This window comes from Myotis yumanensis, unplaced genomic scaffold (assembly GCF_028538775.1).
Source record: "Myotis yumanensis isolate MYYU_CA2020_CCGP unplaced genomic scaffold, mMyoYum1.0.hap1 SCAF_11, whole genome shotgun sequence".
Taxonomy (NCBI): Eukaryota; Metazoa; Chordata; class Mammalia; order Chiroptera; family Vespertilionidae; genus Myotis; species Myotis yumanensis.
The window spans coordinates 64,354,176-64,379,500 of NW_027223762.1; the positions used below are offsets into that span (position 1 = coordinate 64,354,176).

The 25,325-nt window shown below is 45.7% G+C and overlaps 1 protein-coding gene across 2 annotated transcripts in view; it reads right to left on the reverse strand.

Moving 5' to 3' along the window:
• Positions 1 to 930: 930 nt before the first annotated feature.
• RNF149 (ring finger protein 149) overlaps positions 931 to 25,325 on the reverse strand; it is a 42,326-nt gene continuing 17,931 nt past the window's right edge. Inside the window, exons 4-7 of one of the 2 annotated variants that reach the window (XM_070429769.1) lie at positions 19,274 to 19,356; positions 16,732 to 16,828; positions 10,977 to 11,181; positions 931 to 1,885 (exon numbers count right to left, since the gene is read on the reverse strand). In XM_070429769.1, coding sequence (XP_070285870.1) covers positions 1,884 to 1,885; positions 10,977 to 11,181; positions 16,732 to 16,828; positions 19,274 to 19,356 — 387 coding nt within the window. In that variant the 3' untranslated portion in view covers positions 931 to 1,883. The remainder of the gene's footprint in view (positions 1,886 to 10,976; positions 11,182 to 16,731; positions 16,829 to 19,273; positions 19,357 to 25,325) is intronic. The other variant, XM_070429770.1, reaches the window with a different exon arrangement.

The window sequence follows — 25,325 nt, forward strand, 5'->3', positions numbered from 1 at the left end:
ATCTCAACCTTTTGGTGTGCCGGTCTATGCTCCAACCAACAGAGCTACCTGGCCAGGGCTAGTCTATCAACTTGATGTTTCAGCCAAAATTCTGATAGTTTATCTTCTCTTTTTCTGCCATTAAAGATTTGCTCTTAAAGAGATGAGACTAGTTCTTACAATCTCTTCTATTTATAATTTAGTGTTCAAACTTGAATTAAGGAAAGTTGTATCTGACACCTGATTATGACATCATAGTATTCTTTTAAAAGTCAGCCTCACTGGCTACTGGGAAAAACTGTTTAATCATTTCTCCCTCGTATGTTTCTTTCTTTCTTTTTAAAAGATTTTAAAAATGATTGTTAGAAAGGGAGAGGGAGAGAAACACTGATGGGAGAGCGAAACAGCCATCAGCTTCCTCCTGCACGCCCCTCACCAAGCATCAGGATCGAGCCTGCAGCAACCCTTTGGTGCAGGGGTTGATGCTCAACTAACTGAGCCACACCACCCAGGGCTCCAGAAAGTTTCTTCAAATGCAAAGCAAACAATCTACTTGGTATAGAATCAAGGACATATTTTCCTCATCATAATAAACCAGAGAAGGCCGATTTTAAAGATGACTATTTCAGAAACTTACTTTGAGGCTGTTTAAATAAGAGCTCAAATTTTCTATTTTAGTAGCTTCTCAAGCTGAATCTGGCCAGTTTCCTTTAGTAAAACTGTTCACTCACCAAGTACTTTTCAATTCACTATGAGTGGTAAATAGTTTGAAGAAAATAAGTTATCTATAAAACTTAGATATAAGAATAAATTCTCTTAAATTTTATAAAATATATTTTCTTACTAAACATTTTTTACCCACACAAAATAACTCTGCCTTATCTTCAGCTTCCACCTCCAACAAGTGACAGAAGAGCAATTGTGCGTGTTTAATTAATCACTTTATGAAACTTAGACTCCAAATGCTTTTTATTTGCTGCTCCTTTCATCTACAAGTAAGAACAGCAAACAAAAGTAAAAAGGGCAGCTGATTAAACAAGGTCATGATCATTAGTTTGCCTTAAAATTAATCAGGAAACTGGTTGCTTATTTTGTTACAACAATAAAAAATTCTCCACCTTTCATCCTTACAATTTTAAATATCAGATTGTTGTTGGAACCAATATATTGTATTCATCACTTACAAAGAAAACCAGTCGCTATCTACTCGATTTCCCACAGGCAACGGGAACCCAATATTCACAGAAACACAGATTCTGAGCATTTTTAATTGTTGAAAAAAATGAGCAAACTTCCCATCAAAGTGTCACAAGAAATTGGGTGATACAACAATGAAAAAGATTCTCAGGTTTTGAAATCTCACTATATAATACCAAGGTGTAGATTCCTCTCATTTCATTTACAAGTATAATGTTCTAAAAATGCCTTTCTTCCAGGGAAAACAATTTATGGGATTTAATCACACAATTCCACTTCGACTAGTCTGAATTCAGTGTGCGGAGTCTAACCACTCTTCGAGACGGACTCAGCCTCTCAGGCAGTACCACAGGAGCTCGCCTAGCGTTTACAAACGCTGACACCAGCGCGCCTTCCTAGCCATTTCCTCAGAAACAATCTGAAACAACATGTTGTTTATTGTAAATGATATACTTCAGTAGATAAATATATGAACAGTAATCAACAAGTCTCTTTAAGAATAAAATATTTAGCCCTTTGTATATCAAATCAGACCATGAAAGGTAAAATAATTCATCAAAAGGTACATTATTTTCAAATATATAAACTATGTGCTAAAGTAAAAAAAATAAAATGTCCTTTAGTGCAGAGCTGCGCCCGGGCGACTGTCAGTGGCCGCACGAGGAGACAGGTCCTCCGCCCCGAGGGTCGCTCCTGCTGGTTTCTGTCTCTGCAACAGACAACAAAGGCCAACATCAGTCAACGGGCACGTCCCGAACTTCACTCAGAGAACCTGTGACTCATTCAGAGATGAATTCAAACAACAAATTACAGAAAATTTAAAATAAAATGTGCAAAAATGGCAACCCATTCCAGACCGTCAGGAAGTCTATCAACACCTCCCGCACAGTGAGGTCTCCCAGTGCCAGCCTGGGCGCCATGACTCGGTTAGCGTGGGACTATAGAGCGATGCAGCCTGAGCTGGTGAGAGTGTTCTCAAAAGTAAAGCAAGTGGCTCTGGTGACGGAGACGATGATGCGCCGCCTAGGAAACCAGCGAGCACCTCCTGGGCAACGTTGACCCCGTGAGGTGGACACTGCACAGGTCATCACCCCATTTCACAGACGAGGAAGCGGAGCGGAGAGTGACACCTTGAAAGAGAATCTGCTATTCACACCCTGACAGACTGATGTTACTAGGACAGGAGCACAAAAGGTTCCTACAGATACAGAACACCTCCTTACATACAGGAGAACCAGATACTTTGAACTCACTACAATAGAGCTAAGTGCAAGGCCACCGGACGAAGGAGCACTAACCAACCAGGAAACTACTTCTCCAGTGAGCGGTCTACCCTTGTAATTCTGTAATCTGGCTTCTTTCCACACCTTTATTTCTATCCATTATTTGAAACTACCTTCATTTTAAGAGGGCATTTGGGAAAGATGCTGACAAACTAATGCACTACAAGTAACGAGAGAGAAGAGAACCCTGGAGACGGCCTTTGAAGGCTCTGTGGTCAGGTAAAGTGTCCTCTGTCTTTCAGCATCTCACGGGTGGCCCAGGATTAGAGAAGCATCTCCCTTTCCTCCCGCAGACTGCTGGCAGCGACAGCAGCGACACGCAGCAGTGGGCGCAGACACCCGCATTCCTAAGGCACCAGCGGCATTCCTAAGGCAGGAGCTTGGGCAAGGGAAGCGCTGCCTGGAAAAGTGGCGTCCTCCCAGCAGGAGGCCAGAGCTGGTTAGAAGAATGGCCCCACAGGTCAACCTCCCACTTCCGCCTCCTCTCAACTACAGTCTTCCTTTCTGCCACAAAGCAGCCTTCCCTCTCTGGTACCCATTAAACACTTAAGCTCTAATATTTCTATTCTTGCCTCCCAGATCCTAAACATGTGCAAAAATGGAGAAACTGATTCACTATACTTCCCCTTCTAGGATGGCAAATTTAAAACCAGAAGCATCAACGATTTATAGAATAATTCAATGACAGTAAAAATTCTGATGGGACTTTTACTTGGAAAAATGATTTTAAGATTAATCTAAAAATGTAGAGCAGCCCTAGCTGGTTTTGCTCAGTGGATAGTGCGTCGGCTGCAGACTGAAGGGTCCTGGGTTCGATTCCAGTCAGGGCACATGCCTGGATTGTGAGCTCGATCCCCATTGTGGCGCGTGCATCTCTTTCATCACTGATGTTTCTATCTCTCCCTCTCCCTTCCTCTCTGAAATCAATAAAAATTTATTTTAAAAAAATGTAAAACAGGCCAGGAAAATTTTTTCATTATAGTACAGTTTATTTAGAAATCACTTGGTATTCATTTAAGACTAGAACAAACACTATCATTTAAACACTTTCCAGTTTATATTCTCAAATTAAAGTCTAAACACAGGTAGGTATACAAAGCCTTTTACATTCTACAAAGGTCTTAATCACGTAAATACTTCACTTTCGAAGTTCCTTAAGAATACGAATGCTGCCCTGGCCGGCTTGGCTCAGTGGATAGAGCATCAGCCTGCGGATTGAAGGGTCCCAGGTTCGATTCCGGTCAAGGGCACATGCCTGGGTTGCAGGCTTGATTCCCATGGGGGGGCGTGCAGGAGGCAGCCAATCAATGATTCTCTCTCATCATTGATGTTTCTATCTCTCCTTCTTCCTTCCTCTCTGAAATCAATAAAGAAATATATTAAAAAAAAGAAAGAATATGGATGCTGGCTCTCTCCCTCCACAGAGCAGCCCTGTCTTTCCTTTCTCCCTCTTCTTCCCCAACAGGCGTGCAGCTCCTAGACTCTAAGGGACTCCACGAGACCTGCAACCAGAGAAGTGCTGAGCAATGACAGCTCATTCCAGACTCCCCCCTAAACCTGTCCCCAAGGCCCCCTTTTCTCAGTGAGCTGACAGCAGCCCCGCCCAGGCTCTTTCCTGTTGCTTCTTTCCTTGTTACACTGTCCAAGCTGTAATAAGTGTATTCTCAAAATCACCTAAATAAAAAAAAGAATATAGGTGCTAAAATTAAAAGGCTTGGGATCTGATAAGCAAGATACATCATCTACTTGCAATATTGATTATCAATACTGCCTAGACTAGGAAAGTTTAAAGTTTTACTTTCTTTTCTTTTTTTTAATCTTCACCCGCGGATATTTTTCCATTGATTTTGAGAGAGAGGGAAAGACAGAGAGAAACATCGATGTGAGAGAGACACATTGATTGGTTGCTTCCTGCACGAGCCTTACCAGGACCCGGGCCATGGAGGAGTCTGCAACCCAGGTACCTGCCCTTGAATGGAATCAAATCCCTGGACCCTTCACTCCGCAGGCTGATGCTCTATCCAATGAGCCAAATTGGCTAGGGCTAAAGTTTTACTTTCTGCTTTTATAATATACCATTGTGTATAATATTATGCCTGAAGATGAAAATGAGAACAAATTTACACCTATGTTGTAAGTTTTATATATGAATATATATTTACCATTTACATTTTTATTGCAAAGTGATTTTCCAAATAAATTGCAATAGCACAAAAAGTCATTTTACTTTAAATAAAATCATGAAAGTACTGTTTACTTCTCCAACAAATGAAATACTTTTACAATGCAACTTTTTTAAAAAGTCCAATTTTCTTCCTGATGTTTATTAGATGTTTATTAGAAGACTCGTGGCCTGGTGCACAGATTCGTGCACATTGAAAGGAAATTAATGAGAAGGTGGCCAGCAGGGTAGGACTGGGAGAGACGGGCCTGACACACCCTGGAGCCAACCTCCCTGGCTGGCTGCACCTGGGGCAGTGCCACTACTCAAAGAGCGTCTGCGGTCACCACAGCTTGGCAGTAAACCAGATTTGGGGCCGACAGTGCCCCAGCAACAACATAACCCACGGCCGAAGGTGGAATCTCGCAGCCCTGCAAGGAATCGGGCTCCCTCCTCTTTGGTTCCGGGGTGTGTCACCTGAGAACCTCCGCTGCCAAGTCACCGCAGCTCAGCAGCTCCTGCATTGAGCGTCTGCCCCCTGGTGGTCAGTGCCCATCATACCTACTGGCTGGTCAGATGGTCGCTTAGCCTTTTATATCCTAATATATAAAAACCCAGGGTCTGTAACGACTGACCGAAGGCTTGATGGAACACTGGAAGTCAGTACTGTAGTCAGTGCTGGGTCGCCATGGGCACAGCGACCCAGCACTGACTGCTGAGGGGTCTGCGGATCAGGCCCGGAGAGAGGCTGGGAGAGAAAGGCAGGGTCTGATCCACAGCCTCTGTGGCAGCTGTTGATCAGCTGTTGCCTCTTTCTCTCCGGGCTTCACCAGCAGCCGCGCCTCTCTTTCTCTTTCTCTCTGGGCCTCCACAGGGGCTGCTGATCGGCCTCGCCTCTTTCATCAGGCCTAGAGATAGGCCCGGAGACGCTGACTGGCATAGAAACTGACCAATCAGAACCAAATTAGCTGGCAGGGGAGGGCAGTTAGGGATGATCAGGCAGCCAGGCAGAGGCAGTTAGGGGCGATCAGGCAGGCAGAGAGGTTGGGGGCAATCAGGCAGGCAGGCAGAGGCAGTTAGGGGAGATCAGGTAGGCAGGCAGGTGAGCAGTTAGCAGCCAGGGGTTCCAGATTGCGAGAGGGATGTCCGACTGCCAGTTTAGGCCTGATCCACAGGCCTAACCAGCAGTCAAACATCCCCCATGGGGTCCCCAATTGGAGAGGGTGCAGGCTGGGCTGAGGGAACACCCCCTCCATGCAGGAATTTCATGCACCAGGCCTCTAGTAAAAAGATAAACCCAACCCACAGAATGAAATGCACATAGTAAAACTTCATTAAGTGGAACCAAGGAAGATCAATGTGAAGGGTAGGATGCTGTAACTTTAGCCTATCAAAAGAGTAAGAGGCACTGCTTGGCACAGAGCCACACAAATGCTCCTGACTTATTCAAAGCACCAAGAAGCTCACTTTTACTGCAGTTACACTGTTAGTAAGCAAACAATATTTTTAAAGGGCTAGACTTCTGTCTCTCTCTGAAGCAGTTTCCCTAAAATTTTTAAAAACTTCTATTTAACTTTTGTTTTTAAACGCTGTGAAGCAATGAAGTTCTAATTAATGAATTTTACTACATTTGTGAATTCATATTTTAGACACTGCTTTGACATCAAAACAATATGAATTCAATACAAAAATCAGTTTTTCACTCAGAGGTCAGACTTTGTTTTCTGAGAGCTGTGTCAGCTAGTTAATGGAAATTAAAATCTGATTTTCCAACACTAACTTACATATTTTTTGCCTCTTTTATACCAATCTCTGCTGTTTGACTTATGCTCATGGAAATACAAAGAGCCTGGCCGGTGTGGATAAGTGGTTGAGCATTGACCTATGAACCAGGAGGTCAAGGCTCAATTCCTGGTCAGGGCACATGCCCTGCTTGCGGGCTCAACCTCCACTAGGGGGCGTGCAGGAGGCAACTAGTCAATGATTCTCATCATTGATGTTTCTATCTCTCCCTCTTCCTTCCTCTCTGAAATCAATAATACCTTAATCAATAAAGAAATTAAAGATTGAAATAAAATAAAATAAAAATAATAATAAAAAAAGGAAATGACTCAAAATAAACCATATGGCTTTATGAAGATAAATTATTCCATTATTATATACTTTAGGATTATTCCCTCCAACAGTATGGACTCTAAAATGGTGACGTGTATAGCGTGAGTTCCTAAGCTACCATGAAAACCGTTATCCTGAAGTCTCAGGATGCCCTTTTGCAAATGCTACTGAACCTTTGCAAAGTCAAATGTACTCAAACCAATAACATGATATGAAGGTCATCAAAGCAAATGAAATCAGTAAAAACTAGGACTAGCCCTAGCCGGCTTGGCTCAGTGGATAGAGCGTCAGCCTGCGGACTGAGGGGTCCCAGGTTTGATTCTGGCCAAGGGCATATGCCTGGGTCGCAGGCTCCATCCCCAGTGGGGGGTGTGCAGGAGGCAGCCCATCAATGATTCTCTCTCATCATTGATGTTTCTATCTCTCCTTCTCCCTTCCTCTCTGAAGTCAATAAAGAAATATATTTAAAAAAAACACACAAAAAAACTAGGACTATGCTCTAAGACTTTAGAAAACTATGCTAGTTACTGTTACCTTCCGATAGCACTTAACTAATACAATATAGACCTGGGCTAAAAGACACAGGGAGAAATTGTACATGCAAACAAATGAAACACCGCATACTGGTACGTTGCACATTATCTTGAGGGCTATAGGAAAAGTTATTTTTATATTGAAAATATACTTTAACCAAAAGAAAAACTGTCCTATCCTGACTACGTGAGTAACCCAGGATGCCCAAACGGGAAGTTCAGGGCAGGCAGGGGTTTACAGTGTGTGAGCTGCCAGTGTGGCCCGTCTCCAGAGGCTGAAGGGCTAGTGCACCCCTTGGAAGAGGAATCTGGCAAGAAAAAAGTTTATGCCTTTTTCTCTCCAAATGTGGTTCAATAAAGCAGATGTCCTCAAAGCAATGGACACTTACTTCAAGCACTTACTCTGCTTACAAGTTTTATTTACACAGTAATTGTTAATGGTGGCATTTAGCAAATTCCTTGTATTTACTTACATTTTGTGTACATGTTTATACTTTAAAGATAAAGAAAGTGTATAATACTAAAAATGAGAAAAAGAAATACAGTCACTTAGGTCCAATTCAGGAGGCAAGTAACAGAAGGAAGATTAACTTCACCAGGTCGTTACCCTCCATGAGATCACTGCCAGGGCTCACAGTCCTGCCAGCAGGGCCCCAATAGGAAGGAAACAGTTATCAGAGTCAACATTAACCTTAAAAAAATGCAGAAAAGGCCAGAAATTTAAAAGAAAAAAAGAAAGAAAGAAGAAAGATGAAGGAATTTGCATTGCCTTGCAAATACCAAAACATGTTGTGCATAAATAATTGTTATTCACTAAACAATCTACACTAATAAAAGAGAAACATGGTAAATAGCGTATGACCACTACCCTTTTCATTGGCTAATCAGGGCGATATGCAAATTAACTGCCAACAAAGATGGCGGTTAATTTGCATATGTAGGCACAATGCAGGGAGGTGAAAGGGAAAGCAAGAAGAAGGCCCCTGCCACTGACAGTGATCGGAAACCCAGGGGGGAGCTAAGAGCCGGAGGGCAGGGCAAAGGTGGCCCTGAGGGGGGCCGCCTTTGCCCTGCCCCCTAGCCATGATCAGAGAATTGGGTGCCTTTGCCGCCCTGGCCAGTGATAGCGGAAAGTAGGGGTGGAGCCAGCGATGGGAGTTGGGCACGGGGGAAGCTGGCAGTCCCGGGAGCTAGGGGTCCCTTGCCTGGGCCTAAAGTGGAGCCCGGCGATTGGGGCGCTGCTGCCGCTGCGGGTCCCCGCTGCCCGGGCCGGACGCCTCGGCCAGAGGCGTTAGGCCTGGGCAGGGGCGGAGCCTGCAACACGGGGAGCAGGGGCAGAGCAGGAGATCGCGGGGAGCGCGGGGAGCTGGGCAGGGGCAGAGCAGGAGATCGCGGGGAGCTCGGTTGCGGAGCCTGCAACCGCAGGGGGCTGGGGGTCCCCTGCCCAGGCCTGACACCTCTGCCGGAGGCCTCAGGCCTGGGCAAGGGGCCGATCCAGTGATTGGCGATCGGAGGGTGATGAGGGTCAACTCCTCTGGCCGAGGCATCAGGCCTGGGCGGGGGGCGGAGCCAGCAATCAGAGGGGGCTGGGGGTCCCTTGTCCAGGCCTGATGCCTGGGCCAGAGGCATCAGGCCTGGGTGGGGGGCAGAGCCGGTGATTGGGGGGATATGAGGGTCCCCTTGCCCAGGCCTGAAGCCTGGGTCAGAGGCGTCAGGCTTGGGCGGGGGTGGAGCAAGCGATCAGAGAGAGGTGGGGGTCCCCTACCCAGGCATGATTCCTGGGCCAGAGGCATCAGGCCTGGGCGGGGGTCAGAGCCAGTGATCGGGGGGAGATGGGGGTCCCCTGTCCAAGCCTGACACCTCTGGTGGAGGCGTCAGGCCTGGGCAAGGGGCCAATCAGGCGATCGGAGGGTGATGGGGGTCGACGCCTCTGGCCGAGGCATCAGGCCTAGGCGAGGGCGGAGCAGGTGATCGGGGGGAGTGGGGGGTCCCCTGCCCAGGCCTGAATCCTGGGCCAGAGGCATCAGGCCTGGGCCAGGGGCGGGGCCAGCAATCGGAGGGGTCTGAGGGTCCCCTGCCCAGGCCTGAATCCTGGGCCAGAGGCATCAGGCCTGGGTGGGGGGCAGAACCAGTGATCGGGGGGAAATGAGGGTCCCCTGCCCAGGCCTGACACCTCTGGCAGAGGCATTAGGCCTGGGCAAGGGGCCGATCCTGCGATTGGAGGGTGATGGGTGTCAACGCCTGAGGGCTCCCAGTATGTGAGAGGGGGCAGGCTGGGCTGAGGGACACTCCCCCCGCCCCCCCCCCCCCCCCACCCAGTGCACGAATTTCGTGCACCGGGCCCCTAGTATTAGGATAATTGGTTAAACATTTGGGGGAAAATGTTAGCTCAATCTCCCCTTAAATTATGTGGATTAAAGATTTAAATGTAGCCGAAACCGGTTTGGCTCAGTGGATAGAGCGTCGGCCTGCGGACTGAAAGGTCCCAGGTTCGATTCCGGTCAAGGGCATGTACCTGGGTTGCGGGCACATCCCCAGTGGGAGATGTGCAGGAGGCAGCTGATCGATGTTTCTCTCTCATCGATGTTTCTGACTCTCTATCTCTCTCTCTTCCTCTCTGTAAAAAATCAATAAAATATATTTAAAAAAAAAAAAAGATTTAAATGTAAAATACAAAACCACAAATATTAGATATAATTTTAAATTTTGTATCTAAGAAAAATACCTCAGAAAGTCAAAGTATAGAGAAATTGGGGGGAGGGGGTGACAAAGACCAAAGTGCTTAGAATCAGTATGAAAGATTAGTTTCTCTATAGAAAGATAAGCTTAGAATGAAAGGGACAACTCATAAAAAACAAAAACAAATGACTGACAAATACGAAAAGAAGGTAATCTCATGAATAATAAAAAACGCAATTCTGCCCTGGACGGGTGGCTCAGCCATCTGGGTGCTGTCCCGTGCACTGAAAGGTTGGTTGTGCAGGAGGCAGCCAATCAATATTTTGCTCTCACATTGATGTTTCTCTCTCTTCCCCTCCCTTCCTCTCTCTCTAAAAATCAATAAAAAAATATTTTTAAAAATGCAATTCACTCTATTTTATCAATCAGAATGACAGAAAACAAATTAGACAAGTGGTATGAAGGTGTTACGTACTGACAAAAGCCACACAGGGTGCCGCTTGAAGAAATTACTTGAGTAAATCCAAAATGTAAGACTATGCAGCTGCACAAAATTATGTATCTACTGATACAGAAACAGATTCAAACACTAAGAGAAAAAAACAGGTTACCTAGCAGCACATAAATGACATTCTCCCCATCATTAAACACAAAAAAAACCTTTGAAAATGTATTTATCAAAATGTTAAAATAGTATTTCCAGGTGTGCGATGATGGTTTTCATTTTTCCTTTAGTTTTTCTGCATTTTATGTCTTTCTTCCATTTTCAGTGCCTAATGTCAGCTTGTTTTAATATTTTATTTTTTACAGAGAGGAAGGGAGAGGGATAGAGAGTTAGAAACATCGATGAGAGAGAAACATCGATCAGCAGCCTCCTGCACACCCCCTACTGGGGATGTGCCCGCAACCCAGGTACATGCCCTTGACTGGAATTGAATCTGGGACCCTTCAGTCCGCAGGCCGACGCTCTATCCACTGAGCCAAACCGGCTTGGGCATCAGCTTGTTTTATAATTTGCAAGCTACTCACAGAGTAAGGCTGTGCTTTCCCCTGCGTCTTCTTTAAGATGCCTGCTGCACTGCGGCCCGGGGTCCCTGGTGGAGGGCGACGGGGAGGGGCTCCCGACACTTCTGTCTTCGTGGCGAACAGTAACACTCACACTTGCAGCCGCAGCCACAGCACCTCCCGGGGCTGCCTCAGCAGCGGGCTCCTCCTGGGCATCCTCAAGCTCTTCCTTGAGAGTTAGAACAAAAGGAAATGTCTTTTCTAAGGCAAACGATCAAAGCTTATTTATCATCTTTTGTTCATAATTCACACATTTATCATATATTGTTCATAAATGTTTACTTATATACAGAATATAGCAAAAAGCACACGATATCTACTTTATTTAGCATCATCAGTGAATTACTTCTCAAAAAGCAGCTTCCCAAGATCTGGCCATTTTTACTCTAACCACCATTTCCCCTGATACAACAACGCCACCTTTTTGACTATTTGTGGACAAGGAAGTGAAGCTTTGTTACACACACTTTCCTGCCTTCTGGAACAGAGGATGGGACCGGCCACTCCCGGCCTGGCCCACTCCCGCCACGTCCCTACCTGCAGTTGTTCACAGAGCACTGGACAGAGCCTACACTGGACAGGGTTTACTTAAAAACATCAGTTGTCCATTTGCCTCCAACTCTCCCTCCTCCCATTTGCGGCTTTGAAGACAATAAAATAACGAAAATGAGGGCCAAGACTCTAGAACGGTTATTACACGGAAGTCTCACACTTGGGGGCTATCCAGAAACCTTGTCTGACTGACGCCAGAGCCCAAGCTGAGTTGTGACTGGAAGAACGGCGGGGTAGGTGGCTCTGACGTGAGGGTGGTGGCGGGTTTGTGTGAGCCTTGGCTGAGACGGCCACCTGTGCTGAGTGACAACCCTGCGCTCCCTGCCTCCACTCCGCCTGGGCTCTCAGGGCCCAGGACCTGCTGGCCTGCAGCTCCACCCGTGTTCTCGAACCCACCTCCCGAGCACTGCGTGGCACATGGCTGCTCTCAGTAGTGAAAACCTCAGAATGTGACTCTGAGACCTCACGCCAAACCCTGCTGACTGCCTTACTGTCCAGACCCGCTCAGCCCATCCTTATCATTTTTCCAGGCATTTCTCTGAATACCTGCAAAAGCCTACTACCTGCCAGTCTCAAACTCTCATGTTCACAGCCTGCAATACACTCATCGGCCCGACAAGCCCTTTAACACCCAGCCAGGTGCCCCTCAGAGAAACTGCTCCCCGTCCCTCCCCCTGCACTTGGCAGTGGTCCCCCTCTCCCGGTGCTCCTGGACCTCTTTGTCCTGCTGGGTCTGGGTAATGCCCTCGCCCCACCAGCCCACACAGAGTGGAAGGGCTGTGTCTTATTCATCCCTGTCCCCCCAGGGCCCAGGTCAGGTCCAGCCCCTAACCCGCACCCCTCTGATAAACGCTTGCCGAATCAATGAGAACAACAGTGGTGCCAGCTGCTGACCCAAAGGCCACCGTGACCTGCGTGAGGGACAGTGGCTGCTCCCTGTGCGGACATTTCCTTGGAAACAACTAGTTACACGAGTTATAGTTGCTACATGAGAGCGTGTCGTGACTACCCAACACTGGATGGGCAATGACCTAAAGGAAATGGTGTACTTGTCAAAAGATTTAAAAAGTTAAAGGCAAGACAAGTTAACAACAGGCTTGATTTACAGTTACTACGGGCTTCAGTTCTTCAAAAAGAAAGGAAGCTTCCTGGGGATACAGTCAGGCTTTCTGACATTAACATTCTAAGAAAGCAACCCAACCTTATGCAACATGAAGAATCTTGACTTTTAGGATGGCGGCATAGGTAAAACACCAGAGACTGCCGCCGTGGACAACCACTTCAAAAATACAACTAAAAGTCGGAGCGGACATCAACCAGAACCACGGGAAGGCTGGCTGAGGAGAGTCTCTTCAACTAGAAGCAAGAACAACAGCATTCCGACGCTCAGCGGAGGCGCAGTGTGGAAAATTTAAAGGTACGGCGGTGCGGTGGTGAGGGTGCGCGCGCAAAGCGGGCTGGCGGCTGAGGGCGCGATTGTCGTTTTCAATTAGGAGCGAATCTCAGACTCTGGGCTACAGATCCGGGCAAGTCTCTAGGGACCCAGACTCAAACGGGAGAAGCGGGACTGTCTGGCTACGGCCCCTCCGAGGTTTGCAGCGATTGCTGGGACAGAGAGGCAGAGCCCCTGGGGACAGACTGAGAGCGGCCATAGCTGCTCCCTCCCCCCCGCCCTGTTGAGCCCGCCCCGCCCAAACCCTGCGCACAACCATTTGCCGACCGCCTCAGGCAAGGGCTGGACTAGCACCTCCCCTGAGGACTGAAGTTTTCCCACAGCTGATTTCCACCGCCAGTCGGCCTGATGGTCAAATCCCTCTAGTGTTAACTACAACAATTAAGGCTTGGCTAGAACAAGACTGCGCACAGAGACCACAAGGGGGTGCACCAAGAAAGCATAAAAGATGCGGAGACAAAAAAACATGACAGAAATGGAGGATATGGAGCTAAGAATCGCAATTTTGAGGGCTTGCCATAAATTTGTGCAGAGCCTCACGAAAACTAATGAGACCCTCGATGCTACGATAAAGAAATTAGAAAGTAAGCATACACAGACTGAAATAAAGAATATTATACCCAATAGCAGACCAGAGGAGTGCAAGAATCAAACCAAAGATTCGACAAAAAACACCCAATTGGAAAAGCATAATGAAAAAAGAATCCAAAAGTGTGAAGACAGCGTAAGGAGCCTCTGGGACAGCTTTAAGCGGACTAATATCAGAGTCATTGGAGTCCCAGAAGATGAGAGACAGCAAGATATTGAAAACCTATTTCAAGAAATAATGGCAGAAAACTTCCCCCACCTAGTGAAAGAAATGGACTTACAGGTCCAAGAAGCGAAGAGAACCCCAAACAAAAGGAATCCAAAGAGGACCACACCAAGACACATCATCATTAAAATGCCAAGAGCAAAAGACAAAGAGAAAATCTTAAAAGCAGCAAGAGAAAGAGGCTCAATTACCTACAAGGGAATACCCATACGACTGTCAGCTGATTTCTCAACAGAAACTTTGCAGGCCAGAAGGGAATGGCAAGAAATATTCAAAGTGCTGAATACCAAGAACCTACAACCAAGATTACTTTATCCAGCAAAGCTATCATTCAGAATTGAAGGTCAGATAAAGAGCTTCACAGATAAGGAAAAACTAAAGGAGTTCATCACCGCCAAACCAGTATTATATGAAATGCTGAAAGGTATCCTTTAAGAAGAGGAAGAAGAAAAAGGTAAAGATACAAATTATGAACAACAAATATGCATCTATCAACAAATGAATCTAAGAATCAAGTGAATAAATAACCTGATGTACAGAATGAACTGGTGACTATAATGAATCAGGGACATAGAAAGGGAATGGACTGACTATTCTTGGGGGGGAAAGGGGAATGGGAGATTCGGGAAGAGACTGGACAAAAATCATGCACCTATGGATGAACTCAGTGGGTGGGGAGTGAGGGTGGAGGGTGGGGTGGGAGCTGGAAGGAGGGGAGTTATGGGGGGAAAAAAGAGGAACAAATGTAATAATCTGAACAATAAAGATTAAAAAAAAAATAATAAAAAAAAAAAAAAAAAAAAAAAAAAAAAAAAAAAAAAGAATCTTGACTTTTAATATATGAATTATATTTCCAAAACCAAAACGCATGAGGATTAAAGTCTCAATACTAATTGTCAGTGAAACCCCTTTTCTACCAATTTGTAGAAATGCAAAGCGGGTCAAAAATCACTGACTCATGAAGCAAGTTACTTGAAATGAGCTTCAGAGTGCATCTGAGGAAGGGACGGGAAGGGGGCCACTCTGCCGGTCTCCACGTGTCCCTGCTGTCCCAGGCAGCGCAGCCTCTCGCCAGAGCAGAGGGGACGAGCAAGTTCACTAGGAGAGCAGGGCACGACACGCTAAACAGAGGCATCATCATTTAAACTATGAATAAATGAATGTTAGAAATTCTAGAGAACAAATTTTCCAAATTTCCAAGCAAAGGAGATTTAATTCCCTGAAAGCTGTCGTTGATGCTGACCCTTCTGTGCACCATGCTGAGGGCCTTCCAGAGCTTGCACTTGAGAAATGTAACTCATAGGAAATTATGCTGGCTATGCAGGTAGTGGTCTCTCAACCATCTTCGGCAGATAAGCGAAGCTACAAGATGAGAGAACACGTTAAGCAGGCCTGCAGCCTTAAGGGCCATTATGGTGTTAAGTAGCATAAAATGATTATTTAAAACAAAACACCTCTCTGTAGTTTCTAACCGTATAATGAATGCTACGAGAAACTCTAAAAATTCTTGTTCTCTCTGACGGATGGATATGACGATATGAATAAATTCTAGCCAATACTGTGCTAATGGAAGTAGCATGTGACTTCCTAAAAGCCCCGTTTGCTGAGAATGCACTCCTCCTTCTCTCTCGCCGTAGTGTGAATGCAAGTGTTGCGGGGTGACCATCAGCCGTGTTCGCAGTCTCAGATAACACTCCACTGAGGAAGCACGTAAACACTGCTGTGTGTGTCCGTGAGCGGCGTCTTCTTATGCAGCTGGACTAGGATCACCCCATCAGCAATGGGAGTTCCTCCTAAAATTCTATGTGCTCAATGGAGAGGCTGTCTCTGTCAGGAGTATCTTGTTTGTTTATTTTGCATTTTGGAAGTTAAAATATCTTTTTATCTTATGAAATTACTTTAAATAATAGGCATTAGGTTTTTGTTTATGTTACTTGAAAAATAAAAAGTCGGCAAAAAAAACCCAACTCTAAAAATATGTTTAGCAAGAAGAAAAAAAAAAAATTTTATATTTATATTACTTCTTTCAAAGATCTTTATTTCAAAACTAATGACTGTCAAATCAAGAATATTTGGAAACATTCATTTGATTATATAAAGACTCTAAAAACAATAAAAAACAGGACAAGCTAGAAAAACCTGTTTTCTTCCCTCTATTTGCCCCCTTTTGGGTAGGACAGTAGTTGAGAGCTTGGGCCCTGGAATGGAGGAAACTTGCTTCTGAAAGCGGACTCCCCGTTAACTAGCTGTGTCCTTGGTGAGCTATTGAGCATCTCCTAAATTTGAGTTTCCAATGAGCAAAACAGAGATCCTGCAGTACTTACTCCGAGGCCGCAAGGCCCCTGACCAGTGCACATGCATCCACCGCAGCTGGTACCTGACCTGCCCGACACAGGTGGTACCTCACCACGCCCGACGCCTGCTTTCTGAGGAAGGTCCCATGACCCTCTAAGGACCAGGCTGAGGGGGACAACTCAATGCAGGGCACACTCCCTGGCGGGATCTGACTCTGACCCAGACTCAGGAAGCTTGGGCTTTGGCTTCACCTGCAGGATGTGCACCTGAAGCCATAGGACGTCTGAGGCTCCTTCCACTGCCAACCTTTCATGATCCTTGTTTGTATGAGATTGTCCAGCACACAGACTCTGCACTGCATTATCCCAAAATACACCGCTTTAAGCAATCCCTAACTCTCTGAGGAAACAGCGTATTCTTCTACAGTCATAAATTTAGGTCATTCCCTTTTTTCTGGAGTATCTTAAGAATTCATTTTTAATGAAGAGGAAAATTTCTTCAGAGAAGGAGTATGTAGTCCGTCCCTCTGGCCTCTGGTCAGTAATGACACCACATCCCTCAGGAAGCAAGGGGCAAAGATTGAATAGAAACAAAAGGCAACAAACCCAGTATCCCAGGGCTTTGATGACATCGAGCTTACACATTGGACACGTGTGGTGATCCAAAAGCCAGGGGTCAATGCACGTTCTATGAAAAATATGCCTAAAAAAGTAAGTTGTGTTAATGTTTTACAAGCAACGTTTACATCTTATCAAGGAAACAACACATTCTAACAACTTATCTTCTCATTACAATTAAATAACATCCCATCCAGCCAGCATGGCTCAGTGGTTGAGTGTCAACCTACGAACCAGGAGGTCAAGGTTCAATTCCCGGTCAGGGCACATGCTTGGGTTGTGGGCTCGATCCCCAGTAAGGGGCCTGCAGGATGTAGCCGATCCATGATTCTCTCTCATCATTGATGTTTCTCCCTCCCTCTCCCTTCTCCTCTCTGAGATCAATAAAAAAATATTTTTTAAAAATGCAATCAACACTCTAGTCTATTCACTAAATTCTTACCTAGTCTATTTTCCATGTTAAACAGAATCTTACAGAGAAATTCCCCTTTTAGCTATAAAAAATATCATAGTTTACTTTCACATTATGCTGGGTTGTATTTTTGTGTTTCTGAAGCGCTTTGGAAACAAACGTGGCGTAAGTAAACCAACAGTAACCTAACACCAGATTGACAGCATCTTCTGTCTGCCTATAAAATGACTCACACGGAAATACAGCAAAATATTAACAAATCATCTTTGGGTTGCAGGCTTAAAAAACATTTTCTATAACAAACACATCACTTTCAAAATAAAAATAAATCGCATGCGGATGTTTTTCTTTTACTGATTTGTCTTAGTTGGCTCTTAGGTGCTGAAGGTGAGGCGTTAAGAGTAGTGTTGGATCACACAGGCTGGGCTCGAATATCAGCGCCGTGACCTGACACTGTGCCTCTGCACCTGTTCCGAACCTCGGTATCGCACCAAGGCTCTTCGAGGAGCACACAAACGTGCCTGCAGCAGTGCTGGGCACAGAGACAGGAACTGTGCACCCGCACAGCCTGCTGGTGCGGTTACAAACAACCGCACTTACACATCATCTAGTCCAGTCTCTCTTTTGACCTTTCCACCTTCAATTTGAAACTGACTCACCCAAAGGAATTATTTTTACAAAAACTTAAAAGAAACACATTGGCCACATTGGAAAATTCATTAAATAAGGCACCAGAAAAAATGGAGGAAAAAGTCAAAACCCCCAAGAATCTCAGAAAGAGACCAGGAAATGTGTGCACGTCACAGGTTTGCTTGTGGGGGTCAGGTAAAAACTCCAGCTCCGCTGTCAGGGTATATCTGCTGCTACACAAACAGGAAATCAGCCTTAGCTTGCTTCTCTGTGAAGACCTGTCCTAAACCAGCCGAGAGTTAAAACACTTTTCTATTTTAATAACTTTCTAGCCCTAGCCAGTGTGGTTCAGTGGGTAGAGCCCCGCCTGTGGACTGAAGGGTCCCGTGTCTGATTCCGATCGAGGACACATCTCTCCCGTAGGGGGTGTGCAGGAGGCAGCCAATCAATGACTCTGTGTCATCATTGATGTTTCTCTCTCTCTCCCCCTCTCCCTTTCTCTCTGAAATCAATATATTTAAAAATATATTTAAAAATTATTTTAAATTTTCTAGAGGACATGGGCAACATATAATACTGTCTCCAATTCATTAAGTACCCATTGCACCAACCCCCTATAAATGCCTATAGATTTAAGTTATACATCTTTATTCAGGAAACTTTTATTTTGTTATTCTGATATTTATTCATTTCCTCTACAATTATTGAGAACTTAATCTACTATAAAATACTTGTATATATATTAAAATACTTTGCAAACATAAAGCAAATGTAATTATGTACAGGGTGGGGCAAAAGTATGATGGGTTACAGTTGTTCGTCATGGGAAATGCTTCAATAATTAATAAATAATAACAAGAATAAGCTCTGTTTCTTGTACTCACACTGTAAGCCTACTTTGGCCCCACCTGTATGAACTCCTGACTTGCTTCTAATAGCTGTGAAGTATAATTAAAACTGGTCACACTTAAACATATAAATTTTGCACACCCTTCTGCTAACAAAGCAATTTTTTAAAATAGGTATCAAATATCCCATTATTAAAAAGGAAACATAACTTCCTGTTGCTAAAAAAAATCCAGCCCCTAATGTACCTGGAGTAAGGGGGGATATTTACCTATGCAACCCCCAAAGAACCCAAGCCCAGGGTGCAGGCAACAGCAGGGCACTGCCCTCCCCTCCTCCTGCCACCCCATCCCAGCACTGGGCCAGGGCCTTGCCTGTCAGGCTGCAGCTCCCTCTCCTTACACAGCAACCCCTGAAAGAGCCAATCCATGACAAAGACACAGCAGGGTCTCCCAGGTCTCCCCCAGACTCCTGAGCAAGCATTTTAACGCTACAGAATACAGGGAACCATCTTTTCTAGAGGCGGCGGCGGTCACGAGGCATCACAACAGCTAGGTGTTCACATCTAGAGACATGAGACTCCTGTGGGACGCGGAAGCCCGGAGTCATTTAAGCCCTGAATCAGGAAGTAAAAGAACATACTTGCATGGCAGGATTCTGATAACATCCTTCACCTTAAAATTCTCAATGCACACGGCACAATTCTCAGCGTCAACGTCGATTCCCTGTGAAAAGAGGAGGACTTACTAACCGAGCACAGCAGCACGTCCTGGGACAGCGCACTGCACCCTGGGTAATGTGATGAATTCCAGTTCAGTGTTACTTGGGTGCAGCCTGAAACTAAACATATCATTTCTACTTGGTATTTATTTTTACCACTATCAAGAGCATATTTAAAGAATTTGGCTGAAAAGATAAAGTCACCGTCTATCTAATTAGACACGAATAGCGTTTATATGCTAGGCTAGTGTTCATGGTTTTCATTTTTTAAAGTGTTCATGTTTTAAGGGCTTTAGAAATGCAAATATCTGCTCTACTGTGATAAAATTAATTATCATAGGGACATCTATAGAGAAAGAATATCCAGCAGGCTGCTTGTTTTCTGGAATCATGAGAGTTCGCTGAAGCACAGCCACAACCTGCGAAAGAGGAAAGGCAAATGGCTGCCTCTGGAAAGGCCTCACCAGCGAGGAAAGAATTACAAACTGCAATGTCACCACTTTCTCACCTATCACAGTAACAAAGGTAAAAAGAAACAAAAACTGCAGGGGAGAAGCTGTCGAATGACAACATTCCCACTTCTGAGAATCCACGGGTCAGCCTTCCACCCAGACACATTCCCGGGTCCCTCGGGTCCACCCACCCGCCTCATCCCATCAACCAAAGCAGGTGGGGCCGGATGACCCTCTGACCCAGAAAGACCAAGGAGATGCTTATTCCCCAGCTTTTGGAACGAGGATGCAGGAATCACCAATCAGTCAGGTAGCTCCGACTTTGGCAAGTTAATTGTATGGAATTCGGTTAGACCGTAATTATTTTAAAATATATTTCACCATGTGTATCACTTGTTAACAAATAAGCAATAAAAACTGATTTTATATGTAGATATAGTTATCAAAGACTGTATTAAAATGAACTTTATAGCAACACTTAAAATTGTATGTTACAACTAAAGTAAATATCACCTACTATTTATCATATGCCATGCAAGAGTGATGAAATAATTTTTAAAGTCCCTAATGATTTAAAAACTTATACATTACTGTGAATAAGTCCGCAAGAAAAGTTAGAAAACAGACACTAGCCTCCGGAACTGGACAAGATGTAGATTTAAGAAGACCCAGGCTAGGTAGCTCAGTTGGTTAGAGTGTTGTCCCAATATGCCAAGTTGTGGGTTCAATCCCCAGTCAGGGGTCAGGCACATACAAGAAGCAACCAATGAATGAATAAATAAGTGGAACAACAAACTAGTGTTCTCCCCCCCACCTCCCACCCCCCCCCCCCCATCTAAAATATACATACATATATACATATATATATATATTAGAGGCCTGGTGCACAAAATTCGTGCAGGGGGGTAGAGGATTGTCCCTCAGCCCGGCCTGCACCCTCTCCAATCTGGGACCCCTCGGGGGATGTCCGACTGCCAGTTTAGGCCTGATCCCTGCACAGACATCCCTCTCGCATTCCCAGACCACTGGCTCCTAACCACTCACCTGCTTCTCTGCCTCGCCCCCAATGGCCCTCCCTTGCAGGCCTGGCCGCTCCCAACGGCCCTCCCCTGCCGGCCTGGTCGCCCCCAACTGCCCTCCCCTGCCAGCCTGGTCGCTCCCAACTGCCCTCCCCTGCCAGCCTGATCTCGCCCACCAACTGCTCTCCCCTGCCAGCCTGATCTTGCTCCCAACTTCCCTCCCCTGCAGGTCTGATCACTCCCAACTGCCCGCTCCTGTGGCCTGATCTTACCCCTAACCCCCTGCCAGCCTGATACTGCCCCTAACTGCTCTCCCCTGCCAGCCTGATCTCGTCCCTAACTGCCTCTGCCTTGGCCCCCACTACCATGGCTTTGTCCAGAAGGAAGTCAGACGTCTGTAAGATGGCTGGTTGATCCAGTCTAGTTAGCACATTACTCTTTTATTGGTATAGATAGATTATATAGGCTAGGATTGCTTAAATGGGGGGGGGGGGGGCGGGGGGGGGAGGAGCCTTTTTCAGCAGGAGGAGATGCTCTTGGCAGACAAAAATATATAACCCCTATATCTGGACTGATAGCCAGCCATATGCACAATACTGACAAACCAGTTATTAAAAAATTGAACCGCTTTCTTACACCTTACACCAAACAGCTGTTGCCCTTAAAACCCCTCCTCAGCCCCCACCTTAGGTTCTGCCTTTGCAGTTCACCCAGATTAGGTTCTGATTGGTCGGTTTTTATGCCAGTCAGCGTCAAAAGCTCCTCCTCCTAGGCAGCCATTGGCTCCTCTGGGAAATCCAGAACGGCCCGCTGACAGCTGTCTCTTTCTCTAGGCCTATCTCCGGGCCTGATCTGCAGCCTCTGGGGCAGCTTCGGATCAGACCCTGCCTCTCTCTCCAGGCTGGAGGCGTAATGACCTTGCCGTACCTGCCTCGATGCACCCACCTGCCCACCAGCCGCCAGCCTTGCTGTGATAGGAGCCTGTGGGCCATGGGGGAGGGACTGAGGTGCTCCATGCACTTCCTGGTGACCGTTCGTTTGGTCGTTTTGGTTGTTACGAACACTGGCTTTTTATATATTAGATACTAGAGGCCCGGTGCATGAATTCGTGCACCGGTAGGGTCCCTAGGTCTGGCTGGCGATCAGGGCCTTCCTTCCCTCAGCTGCCAGCCAGGGCCTTCCTTTGTTCTGTGCTGGCCCCTGGTGGTCAGCGCATGTCATAGGGAGCAGTCAAACTCCTGAAGGGGATAATTTGCATATTAGCCTTTTATTATATAGAATGTGTGTGTGTGTGTATATATTTAAACAACATTTTTGCATACAATTTTAAAACATAAAATTGTCAAAAAATTCATCATGGGCCACTTATGAATCCTCTTTTCAAAACCACCATTTTGACAACTTTCAAAAACCAGTCCATGGAAGTATATTTTCCAAAATGTTCTGCATAGAAACAGGATACTATCAATTTACTTATGTGCTCGAAGACTCAACTCAGTAAAATATACATATAAATCTGTCTTCTCACTTAAGGGTGAGAATTCCCACCACGGAGAGTGGAAGACCTAGTGCGAGAGGCACGCGAGACCTTGTGCCTGTCAGGTCACTGGCTACGACAAGGGTGCAGCTGTCACAGGCCTTCACCACTGGAGACTTTCTCTCCAAGGACCTTGCTTTATAAATAGGAGGCCAACCTTAACATTTAAGATGGGAAATGTTTTTTTAACTTTTTCTGTTCAGTACATCTGTAAGAAACCTAGCACAAACTATTAAAACTCAACTGCTACTACAATGTGAAGGCTTTAGGGAAGGAATGGCAGTGAACAATACAATTCCAGGAATCCTATATAATAAAAGCCTAATATGCTAAGTGTCCAGTCATCCATTCAACCAAAGCATAATATGCTAATGATATGCTAAGGCCACTCAACCACTCGCTATGACGTAAACTGAACACCAGGGGGGCAGACAATCGACCGGTCGACCAGTCACTATGGCATGCACTGATGCAGAAGCTGCCCCCTGGTGGTCAGTGCGCTCACATAGGGGGAGCGCCGCTCAGCAAAGCCAAGCTCATGGCTGGCGAGTACAGCAGCGATGGCAAGAGCCTCTCCCACATCCGTGGCAGTGCTAAGGATGTCCGATTGACAGCTTAGGCCCACTCCCACCTAAGCCGTCAGTCGGACATCTTCCGAGGGCTCCCAGACTGTGAGAGGGTGCAGGCTGGACTGAGGAACCCTCTCTGAGTGCACGAATTTTGTGCACCGGGCCTCTAGAATCTTAATATGAAAAATATCACTAAACCACTATTATCAGATTCCAAAGTTTTCAGACCAAAGGTCTATAATTTAATGTGTTATTTCTGTTTTCTTTAAGTAGGTCCAAGGAAAAAATAAATACAAGTATAGTTTGTTTGTTTTTTAAGGAGAGACTAGAGCAGCCGTGGGCAAACTATGGCCCGCGGGCCAGATCCGGCCCATTTGAAATGAATAAAACTAAAAAAAAAAAAGGTCGTACCCTTTTATGTAATGATGTTTACTTTGAATTTATATTAGTTCACACAAACACTCCATCCATGCTTTTGTTCCGGCCCTCCGGTCCACTTTAAGAACCCATTGTGGCCTTCGAGTCAAAAAGTTTGCCCACCCCTGGACTAGAGGGTGAAATAGATTAAGTCTCAACTTAGTGAGATAAAATGAAGATCAAAACTGAACAAACCTACAGCTGTCAACATAGTTATCAACATTTCATGGCACAAAAAAATGGACTATTAAAAGAATGAACACTGCTATGTTAGCAAATGTTTTCCTTTTAAGGAATCTACCCTCCAAAATTTGAGGTTCTAGATCCAGGATCTGTCCTATTCTAAAAATGGTTCAACTCTGGTATGATTTTTGTCCTGGGCTGGCCATGTAAAAATGTTTCTTTTGTAAAAGAGTACTTTTAAAAACATCTTTTCTCCCCTCCTTCACATATCCAAGGAATTTGAGAGAATAAACAGTCTCAGATTCAAAAAAGATGAATTTAAATTTCCAAGGGTCTGTGGTAGAGACTTCAGCTTCTTTATCTTCTTTAGCGTCACCTAAGTCTGACCACCAGGTAGAGGCTTTACGATGACGGACATACTAGCACTGTCCAGGGTAGTAGCTACCAGCCACTGTGGCTAATTGGAGCGTTGGAATGTAGCTAGTGTGGTGAAAGAACTGAATTTTAGGTTTAATCTAATTCATTTAAATTCAAGTAGCTGTATATGGCTAGTGGCTACTGTAGGTCTGAAAAGCTCATCACATATGCAACCGAATTATTTCTGACAACCTTGCTCTAAAATGAACACATATAAAATGAGTTAGGCAGTTTTGAGCAAGCCACAAGCTGTCAGGAGTGGGCCAGCAACACAGCTCAGCAGCCATGGGGGAGCCTGGATCAATCATGAAGACAAACCAGCCTTCTCTGGGAAAGCTCCAGAGAAACATGATGCCCCAGACTTTAGCGAAGAAGAGACAACTGGTTTCAGCCATGAGCAAGCGGAGACGTCGGGAATGGACTGAACATCCAATGAGGCTGACCAGCTGCATTTTTAAAAGTGCAGTCACCAAGGTTACTGCCCATCCTGACAATGTGGTCAGGCACAGGCAGCAGGAGGAGACCTTGGAGAAGCCCCAGCAGATGAGTGCCTACAGGAGACTGCAGGGGCTCCAGGCCTGCAGCAGTGAAGGGGAACTTCTAAATACTTTGGATGTGACAAATTTGATGAGAATAACTGCACCAGGAAGTGCGGGTGAATCCCTGGGCCGTGCTGGTCCTGGGTCTCTACACACCAGTCCCCAGCCCAGGGCAGCACAATTGTTACATGAGGTAGAGATGATCCCAGGAGCAGGTCTCTGGGGCCCACAGCTTCTGTGCAGGCAAGTGGTCACCCGTGGAGACATCCAGAGACAGAATCTCAGAGTGAGGAAAGCAAGAGAGAGACTGGCTGCGGCTTTGAGGGAAGGCAGGCTGGCCAGGGAGGCAGAGAGCCAGGAGTGAAGAAGAATGTTTTGATTTCGTGCAAATCTGACTTCCGTGAACTTGCTATTATATCTCATTCTAACATAAATTGTATCTTTGTTTTAATTTAATTAATTATTATTTGTTGTTGCTTAAACCTCATGTGAGGATATTTTTTATTTTGCCAAAATTCTAATTCACACATAAGACATCTACACTAATAAAAGAGAAACATGGTAATTGGCGTACGACCGCTACCCTTCCCATTGGCTAATCACGGGCAATATGCAAATTAGCTGTCAGCAAAGATGGCGGTTAACCGCCAACCAAGATGGCGGCTAATTTGCATATTGCTGGCAGGATGGGGCAGCGCCATCGTGCCTGCCCCTCCGCCACCCAGGCCTGCTATCTGTGATCTGGATGGCGGGCTACCCAACCCAGTATGCAGCTGTCCCCTACTGGCCAAGACCCCAACCGGCTCTCCCACCAGCAGACCAGGGCTGGCCTGGCGGCTTC